Source organism: Branchiostoma floridae, chromosome 11 (genome assembly GCF_000003815.2).
Source record: "Branchiostoma floridae strain S238N-H82 chromosome 11, Bfl_VNyyK, whole genome shotgun sequence".
Taxonomy (NCBI): Eukaryota; Metazoa; Chordata; class Leptocardii; order Amphioxiformes; family Branchiostomatidae; genus Branchiostoma; species Branchiostoma floridae.
Genome location: NC_049989.1, coordinates 3,460,764 through 3,470,673, shown reverse-complemented (window position 1 = coordinate 3,470,673; position 9,910 = coordinate 3,460,764). Strand labels below are relative to the sequence as shown.

Sequence of the window (9,910 nt, the reverse complement as noted above, 5' to 3'; positions counted from 1 at the left end):
AAGTATACTTGGAATGCAAATTAAAGCTGTGTGCATGGACTTGGTTTATTTACCTTTGTAATCAGCATAGTCAGTGGCAACAACAGCGGTGTACTTATGGATAATAAGATCAGCAAAAAATCCGTACCGTCTTACGACGGGGACCGTCTTAGGGCGGCCCCCGTTAATGTTGAAAAGCTGTAGCATTGGAAAATGCGTTTTTTTAACAGACTCTGAGGTAATTTCTAAAAATGTTAACAATAAATACTAACTTCTTCCAGTCATCCTCCTTGTGGTTCAACATGAAGCCAAAACAGCCGGACCTGCAGGCAGCGAGTAGTAGGTTACGGTCTGGAAACAACAGCATGTGGAGGGGGATGGAAGGTGGGGACCACTCCGCTAGTTTCCTGTAAAATGAGCAAATAGAAGTATCACACTGAGAATAATGTTGGAAGACCCCCAGTGGAAAACTAACCAACACCATACTTTCTTGCCAGAGGGATTTAAGAACTTTAAGTTTAAGAAGCCAACTATATCAGAGCCTTAAAACCATCCCTTAACAGAGACAGTGGGCACCATAGACTTCCTGGAACTTATGATCCACTGCTCACCGAGTCACGTGTGCTATCTACATAACATGAAAATACAGAAGCAGTGGTTTGGTCAATCCTTGAGGAAGACTGGAGCTGTTCATCAAAAATTTGGGTAAGTCCAATTTTAGTGTTGGAAAATACAATTCAACTTTTCCAGAACAACATAAAGACTTAAAATTTTACCTCTTTTTAGTATAACGGAATTCTGAAAATAAAACAGTTGTCAGAGGACCTTATTATTGTTCAAAAGGATGAATCTTGTTGGGGGAACTTTATGATCATACCCTCAAGAGTCTATTTACCTGATTCTGCACTCGTAGTTGGGCAGCTTGGGTGGACTGATGTCCCACAGACGTATGGTTTTATCATAGGAGCCAGCTGGAAAAAGACAAGAAGTCAATGTCAAGCTTGAGAAAGCAGTCAGATGTTGCAAGCCTAGGACTGTCAAGATAATATTTCCTCTGTCTGGCAATGATCAATCTTCAGGTCTTCAAGAAAATGATTTAAAAAATCTATTCATCAATACAATTAAACAACAAACAGACCCTGAATTGGCAGAGGTACGGTCAATCACTATGAGAAAAATGTGGGGTAACCAACATCCGTTGTTTTAAAAATCTCTAAAAAATGTCTCAAAATCATTCTTACTTCAAAATATTTCTGTTTAAAACCACCGTCCATCGACTTGATATCCTTAAATAAACTGTTTTCAAAAACACAAATATGTATTAGGTTACACCATGGATAAAGGTGAACAAATTTTCAACACTGATGTGACCTACTGTACATCCATGTAGGTTGGTCTGGGTGCACCACCATGGAGCACATGTCCCTGCGATGTGCCTCATGCTCAGCGTACCAGATGTTCTGTTGGGGATGGATCAGGTAAATCTTCCCCCTCTTCCCTCCCACAACTAGGATGTTAGTCATCTTCTCACTTTTGCCATCAACACGAATTGTCATCCAAGTGACACAGAAGAATTCCTACGGATACAAAAAAAAGAAAAATCAACATATAAGTAACAACTCTAGTTCACTTTTATCAGCTGGGTAACCTATATCCATTGTATCTGCAGGGTATTTGCAGATACCATGTCAGCAGACTGTGGTTTCAAACTGCGATATTCTGAAAATATTTTGAACATACATGTATAGCAATTTGAAACCACTGTCCGTGGACTTAACATCTTCTTAATACTCTGTTTTCAAAGCAATGGATATACCGGTAGGTAACCCATGGATAAAGGTGAACTACTGGTAGCGTTATATCCTGCTAGGTTCTAAGGGACAAAAGTCATGCACACCTACTTTGTCAACAGAAAAAAAGTCTACAAATCACAAAAATCAAACATGTGTACCTCTTTTGGCTGAGTGAACTTCTGTACAATTTTGCCTGTCCTGCAGTCCAACAGACAGACAGACTCCCCACCACAAGTGGCCACAATAGAAGTGCTTTTGTCTGGAATATAACAATACGACATATTCAACACACAAACTCAGATACAAATCCATGCAGTAACAATCACTGGCATTCAAAACTGTTGCTAGAGCCAATGCCCCCCCAAAAATCACTAAAAAACTTAATGCTTCCTCATTTCATCTTAGATAATTCTTGTTTGTATCCTAGCAAAATGTCAAATGTAAACTCCATACAAAAGGGAGATGCTGTTTTCCATGCCTAGTGGAATATGTCATCACCAAATACAGTAGGGGCATCTTCTCTGGATAGTTTTAAAGAATGCTTGCAGATAGATGTACAAAAGTCAGGTGTGACGGGCTGTTCAGTGTAATATAAGCAGCTGCTGCCGCGCCGTGTGCCTGCAAAGCTGGTGTGTTACGCCGAAAGGTAGTTATACTGGCTATATAGATACAGACAAGACATGCTTACCTGTGTTATCAGGATCTGGTTCAAAGACACACTTCCAGACCATTGTCTTCATGTCGTCCCTGTTATTCTTCAGCGAGTGACACTGAAGAATGTGGGAGGGCTCATAGTCTGCTGTGCTCTCCTGGGAAATAAAAATATTAGTCTAAGATCATTGTCATCAGTTGATAGTCTGGGAGGTCAGATAGTGATTAAGATGTGAAAAAAACATGGCTGAGGCATATCTTGAAATCAAAAATATTTTTTACAAAATTTATATTCTGAAGTACTGTTGTATTTCACATAAGTTGTTATTGCCAACATTGCTATCTGACAGGTAAATTGAATGGAAAGTTTGGGTAATAGTGGCTGGCTATAGAGTAAATTAGCAAACAGACTGATCGTTTGACTATCCTAACCCCTGAGCTAGCGCTAAAAAGAACAACACGGCATGCTAACAATAGAAAGAAACTACAATGAACTTGTAAAGACTCTTTACCTTACTACACACTGTGATAGCAGGACTCCCCCTTTTTGTGACAGGTTTTCTCACTGTTCTCTTTGCAAGTGTTGTCCCAAGGGTCTTAGGAAGAATCTCAATCCTAACTCTTCCATTCCTGCTACTGACAGTCTGAGAAATGTCCTCAGCTGCATCGTCTTTAAAAGTTACACTTCTTAGTTTCTTGCTTGGCGCTACCACATCGGATGATCCCCCATTGGTGGTGGAGTCATCATCATGTGACCTTTTTGATGACATGCTGGCTTCTCCTTTGACAACGTTCAGGTCCTGCTCAGCTACAAGCTTGCCTGCAATAGTTTCTATCTGCAGATGTAAGAAAGAGAGCAAAAATGGTTGAGGTGTACAAAATACCATGTAATCAAAAGCAGCAGTATTTCTTTACCTTTACAAGTAAGCTGTTCTTTAGAGGGCCTAACTACATTGGGTAAAGCACATGACTTGAGATCATATAAACTACAAACACAACAATGACAATTCTGTACATGTAATACATGTACAAGATAAGACAATTTAGAGAGAATGACTAACAAAAAGAAAGCTTACTTTACAAACTAAAGCATTACTTGCCCTGTCATCAGAGTTGTCATCATCTACAACTTGCAACCTTAACCAAGGAGGTTATAACTTCCTTGTCTTAACCACAAAAGGCCTTAACAAACTAAAAAAAAATACCAATCTACCTAAAACACAATGGCATGACAAAGATAAGATAACATTAAAGTGTAACAAGTATATTCTATTGCTCACCACAGTTACTGCCCCTGACAACTTACCGTGAACTTCTGACTCAACTGGCGACTACAGACAGTTGTCTTGAACTTACAGACATTCACCCAAACCTATTCATATACAAATTTATGCTAATTGTGGGTACTCTGCAACATCAACACAATACCTACCCAGGAAAACAAACATGTTAAGACATATTTTTTCTGCTTGATTTCTTCTTATTTTGATTTATGCAATATCAAATTTGAAAGTCTGTCACCATACACGACTTGCATGAAGATACTTGTCTTCGACTTTCAAAATATGGTTTAATAGTTTTCATCATCAGGGACATACTTTCCTCATTGTACATCCATCTTTACTGCGAACAATTGTAACTGTGAACAATTTCATACAACAAAACAGACAGATCGACAAACAAGCTCAAAATGTAACCTTCTGGCGAAGGTAAAAAAAAGGTAAGCGTTGCTACAGCCCATGTTTGTTTGGCCAAGCCCACCAAGTCACTCTTCTCGACAAGTGTCTTAGGTTCTTCTATGTGCAGATACTATGTGCAAACACCATGAGCTCCAGCCTAAATGGGCAGTTGGCTTTACGTCCCCATCTAATACAGTCATACCCTGACAATGGTACGAACCAAGGATAATTGAATTTGAACCAAATGTGGCAAAGAAGCAGAGTTAGCAAATCAGAAGAACTCACCCTCCAGTCCCTCAGCTGCACCATTGAGGCAGGCCCGGCTTGTATCTTCTGTTTGGCCGTCTGGATGAACTGGTCCTGTAGCAGACGCTGTACACCTGCAGACTGACTCGTGTTGAACATCTTCCTGTACTGGTTCTCCCACAGGGCTTCCACCTGTCAATGCCAAATCAACAATTATCACACTAGCTCGCCTCCAAGGGGTAACCTTTATCCGTTGTATATGAAATTGCATAATTTAGAGATATCACGATGACAGACGGCTTTTTCAGACTGGAATGCTATGAAAATATTGCAATTTGAAACCAACGTTTGTCGACTAGATATCCGTATGTACCTCGCTTTTACAAAACAACAGATATAGGTAACCATGCAGATAAAGGTGAACTACTGTTACATCAACTTCTAAAAGTAACAGGACATTTTCTCTATCAATGTACGTAGATTAGAATCTGAAACATGTCTGCCTTAACATAGGACTTGCTGCTTTTTTTAATTCATAAATGCATAAACAATGTCTCCAGAGCACCATATGCAGACTCTCTGCTTTGATTGGTTATTTGCAATGTATACTAACACAGTCATCATATTTTTTTAATGGATTGTGGAAATACACAAATCACCTTAGATTGTAATAGATACTACTGAACCATGGCAGACATGTTTGAATAGCTACACCTGCCTTTTCTTCCAGAGAAGTCCCAAACACCCTCTTCAGATACTGCCTGTGGGTGTCCTGGATTGTTTCACCATCCACTGACACCAGTCTGGGGAGGAGGAAGGTCAGCTGTTCTCTGTCTGCCGCCTATAAATGAAGAAGACAAAGAATGAACAAATGAATGAAAATGAAAATAAGAACAATGTATAACAATAAACAATACCAGTCCAGGCACTATGTATAACACTAAGAAGAAGATACTACATGTAATTAATGATAAGAGCACATCCAAGGGAGCCACTGAAGTAGTCATTTAGCAACCAATTTTCTACTGGTTACAGAGTTTGGCAGCAATGAGAAGATTAATGGGCCCTTTTTTTCAGACAAGATGAGTCTTAAGACTTACAGTATATGGGTTATCCTGTATGTTGACCTGTTGCAGCTCCTGGAACTGTGACAGGGACAGGAAGGACCTCATGTGGTTGTCCCTCACATCTAGTGTATGTAACTTGTGAAGCCCAAGGTCTTCTGGAAATGCTGCCAGTTTATTTCTTGATAAGTTTAGGTTCTGCAGGTTGGACATCCGAGAGAAGAGGTCTCCATCTATCTTCTCTAAACCCAGATCTGACAAACTGTGAAAAGAAACTGTGATTAGGAACTTATTGTATGTCGACATTACCCATAATGAAACAAGGTGTGTACCTCCACAAAGGTAACAATGATTATCAGAATGAAAAGGTGTTAACAAGAACACAATGGAACAATAGCACCAGGCAATTAAGTCATGATGTTTTATCACCTGCAGTGTGGGTCACATAATACCATGCCCAATTAAAGCATTCCCCAAGTTGTTCTTGTTTAATTGCCTGACTCCCATTATAAATATTTCAAATGGGGATGTCTAGACACATAAAAACTATTGTTTTAACTGCATATACAATACACCATTCAATCATTACCCGCTAGTCTCTACCAGACTCCAGTACATAAATCAATGTACATGTAGTTGATTGCTGGACCAAAATGATATACCAGACAGGTTAGCAACAGTTTGCAAAATGAACTCCAGCTAACTCCTCTGATGTGTATTTGATTGGCCAATTTCCACAATTTTTCCAGCAACCTATGCAGTCTGGTAGGAACAACATACATCACCTCTATACCCTACTTATTCTCCAAGCAGAGGTTTTGGTCAGGGGGCTGGTAGTAATGGTCTGTGAGGGGGGCTCTGTCAATGCTTTACGCTCAGAAGAGCCCCCAGCGTATTACAATTACCTACACAGAAGCAATGGGAATCAGGAGTTCGAGATCTACTGATAAAACCAAGGACTAATTTGGCAACAACTTACTCCAGTTTTTCAACATCAGAAAGCTGTTTGCAGCCCGTCTTCTGCATGATCAGCTCTTTTGTCACCTGTGGGGCCGGGCTTGGCGGCATCTTGGGTATCTTCCTATGAACATATATTATACACATGTAACGTACATATAATCGTAAATAAGGTAACAACCGATCATATAATTATGATACAAAGCATGCATGCGTTACCATCTTACCACCCTCCAATATTTGGCCCACATGGCGATGGAAAGATTATGCAGCAACAAAAAATTATTACGAAAGAACTGCTAACGTTACTACCTAAACATCAAAACGGATCGTGCACATGCTACTGGTAGTAACTCAGTTACACACAGCTATGGTTAACTCAAAGCATGCACCTGTGAAATGGAAAGTGTAGAAAGTGTCCCACCTTGATCAGCAGTTAGCCGAACAGCTGTGTGGGTTTCCCGCGCTTGGGTCAGCTGATTAAAGGTCACCATCGGATTGTTACATTATTGCCATAGGGGGTTCCAACACTTTTGTTTCCGAGAAATTAGGATAAAATTGAATTTTGCAGAATTCTACACTAAATAATGAATATTATAATGTGTTATTATGAATAAGTGAGTGATTTTGTAATCTTCATAGATATTTTTACAGTAGATAATCTATAACTTTATCACCCCTATCTAGATAATGAACTTTTCTCAAGTTTTGCGATTACTTCCGGGTTCCCTCCACATTGCAGAAGAAGAAGCATGGATGGTACAGGACGTGATTTTACCCAAATATGTGGCTGTAAAGGCATCAGAACATGTTTGCTGTGTGAGGGAGAAAGAACGACGGTTAAAGCACCACAGGGACATGCGGTAACGTTACTTTATACATAAAACTTTATACATATGTTCAAAAGAGGGATCACTGTACTCTACTCTACTCTACTCTACTCTCACTCATGATTCTTTAAATCTCCAAGAAGATCCTACGGTAGCATAAGATATCTGGCAAAGGAGCTTAACCAGCGTAGCCCATGCACACTCCTACGCCGGCTAAACTCCTTTGCCATATCTTATGCGCTACTGTAGGATCTGCTTGGAGATTTGACAAAACCTCATTGGATAATGTTACTAATAAATTCTGGAGTGGTCACAGAGGTGAAAGGGGCCAGTCCCTGGAGCTGGCCTTGAACTTTTTGCAGGTAGGAAGGTGGTTGCATCAATGGCCAGATATAGATAAACATTATTTATTGACAATAAACAATCGGTAACTCATTAAGAATATGTTTGCCCTCACATTTCCACAGAAAAGACTAGTGAGGTACATGTACTGTAACCAGTGCCACAAGGCCTGGCGTCACATGGAAGGATCGCGGTGCCAGACAGAGGAGATGGACTTCCCAGGGGTGCTAGTAGTGGAGGACTTTATAACACCCGAGGAAGAGGCTGACATTGTCACTGTGATAGAAGGTACGGAGTGGAAGGTGTCTCAGTCAGGAAGGAAGAAACAGGTAGGACATGTCTCACAACTTAAAGAATGCTTCTTCATATAACAGTTACATGCTTTGATCAATTGCAAAAGTAACAATCCTCCTTCACAGATGTTCAGAGCAGCCGGCAGCAGTGTTTATTTTTGGAGGAGTACTGATTCACGATTTTTATCATGGGCTGAGGTTTGTTGGCCGGGAGAAGGAGTTATGCGGCGTTCCGAAAGTCTGCGAAGGAGGCTAACCAGTAACCACATTGGTTTTACAAACCTACCATTATTGTACATTTATTTTGTATCTTTTATTATTAGCAGCCTCTCACTTTTATATTCTGTCTTGTAACGTTTGAACATTGATGAAAAATATCAGGGATGGTTCTGTATTTCAACTGCAATGAGAATTCTTTTTCTGTTGCTTTATTTCAAGGACTTTGGCCCAAAAGTTAACTTCAAGAAGAAAAAGCTGAAGCTGGGAGGCTTCACAGGTCTGCCCAAGTTCTCTGCACCCCTATTGGACAGAATGAAGTCACATGACTTACTAAAGGACTTCATCCCTGTGGAACAATGTCACCTTGACTACGACCCCTCTAGGGGTTCTGCCATTGACCCACACTTTGATGACTTCTGGTTGTGGGGTGAGCGACTTGTAACTGTCAATCTTCTAGCTGACTCCGTGTTGACCATGTCATGTGAGGAAAAAGATGAAGTGGAAGTAACCATACAGCAAACCAGCAACTGTGAGCATAGCAAGAAACCTGTTACAAAGACCTCAAGTTTGGACTCAGATATTTTAGTACCATCTGATGAAGATAGTAGTCAACCTACAGCTGTTGTAGATCTCCAAGACATAACAAGCAGTCTGGACGTGTCATGTAGCAGTAGCAGGAGGTACTGTGATGTAGAAGTTGCCATACCAATGCCCAGAAGATCTCTGCTTGTGGTGCATGGAAATGCGAGACACAAATGGATGCATGCCATTCACAGGGAGGACATCACTAGCCGCAGGATTGCTGTTACTCTGAGAGAGCTGTCTGCGGAGTTCGGTGCTGAGGGGGTGCAGAGTCAGGCTGGGAAGGAGCTCATTGATGTTGCTCTGTCTTTTAATGGATCTGCTATATCATAACTCAAATGATGCCAATTCATGAGATTTTACCGCCAGGGGTGTTTGTTTTGTGGGAAGGGGAATGGGGCAACACAGGCGTGTTTTTAGCCATTGTCAGGCTGTGAGGAAGCTGAAATTAATTCCTGTTTTTGCCTGAAAATTATCATGTTGAATTATCACGTTTCAGAAATATACTTTGTTGAAGCAATTTAAAAGCAGAATTAGTATTTTAGTGCCTTAAATTGATTAACCAGGACTGTACTGAAGAGAGGTAGATGAGAGTAAAGGATGTTGGCAGTGTTTTACACATCATAGCAAGTATGCAAGGTTCAATACAGCTGTTCAAAGTTTATTCATATGCCTTGAATTTGGTAACAAAATAGCCATTCGTCCATACATAGGAATTCTGTGTTATAATCATAAACTCCACGCAGTTTCACTTTATCAGTGTACAGATCATTTGGACGGGCTTATGTTAGACTCATACAGTCTTTCAACCAAAGCTAAGTACAGACTTAATTATAATTATTGTATGGTAAATACATTGTGTAAGGCATGCGCTCAAGATTAGTTCTGCAATACATATCGGTTTAACATGTCATTACTTTGCTGTTACATACTTTGCATATTCATTTTTCTAAGGAATATCACATTCTTTTCCTTGATTGTCTGGTAAAATGACAGGTACATTTGTCTACCTGGTAAACTTTCTTTGACACAAAAGTCATGTTCTTTTCAAAATTTGTCTATATACATACTTGTCAAAATAGATTATTGCTATTTGGCATAAAATGTTTGAAATTTGAAGAATGCTGGTATATACATGATTCTTAAAACCTTAAAAATTTGTCACAATTTTCATAAAAAGTCACACTAATTGTTCATATGGAACTGAAAATATAGGAGTGTGCTCAAAACCTTAAAACAGTAGTGTTCTTATTTGTCGTATGGCACTCTCATCTA

General features: G+C 39.8%; 2 protein-coding genes across 2 annotated transcripts in view; one reads left to right on the top strand and one right to left on the bottom strand.

The window, feature by feature from the left end:
- LOC118425692 (leucine-rich repeat and WD repeat-containing protein 1-like) overlaps positions 1–6,614 on the bottom strand; it is an 11,110-nt gene extending 4,496 nt beyond the window's left edge. The window contains exons 1-11 of the mRNA XM_035834727.1: positions 6,597–6,614; positions 6,392–6,493; positions 5,449–5,674; positions 5,067–5,189; positions 4,388–4,540; positions 2,936–3,259; positions 2,461–2,581; positions 1,931–2,031; positions 1,355–1,556; positions 875–950; positions 252–386 (exon numbers count right to left, since the gene is read on the bottom strand). Of these exons, the coding sequence (XP_035690620.1) occupies positions 252–386; positions 875–950; positions 1,355–1,556; positions 1,931–2,031; positions 2,461–2,581; positions 2,936–3,259; positions 4,388–4,540; positions 5,067–5,189; positions 5,449–5,674; positions 6,392–6,480 (1,550 nt within the window). The 5' untranslated portion in view covers positions 6,481–6,493; positions 6,597–6,614. The remainder of the gene's footprint in view (positions 1–251; positions 387–874; positions 951–1,354; positions 1,557–1,930; positions 2,032–2,460; positions 2,582–2,935; positions 3,260–4,387; positions 4,541–5,066; positions 5,190–5,448; positions 5,675–6,391; positions 6,494–6,596) is intronic.
- Positions 6,615–7,045: 431 nt separating this feature from the next.
- On the top strand, positions 7,046–9,867 carry LOC118425727 (alpha-ketoglutarate-dependent dioxygenase alkB homolog 4-like). The gene is made up of 3 exons (XM_035834784.1): positions 7,046–7,232; positions 7,667–7,870; positions 8,273–9,867. Exons 1-3 carry the CDS (start codon positions 7,122–7,124, stop codon positions 8,966–8,968), a joined length of 1,011 nt encoding a protein of 336 aa, XP_035690677.1. The 5' UTR covers positions 7,046–7,121; the 3' UTR covers positions 8,969–9,867.
- The last annotated feature ends 43 nt before the right edge of the window (positions 9,868–9,910 follow it).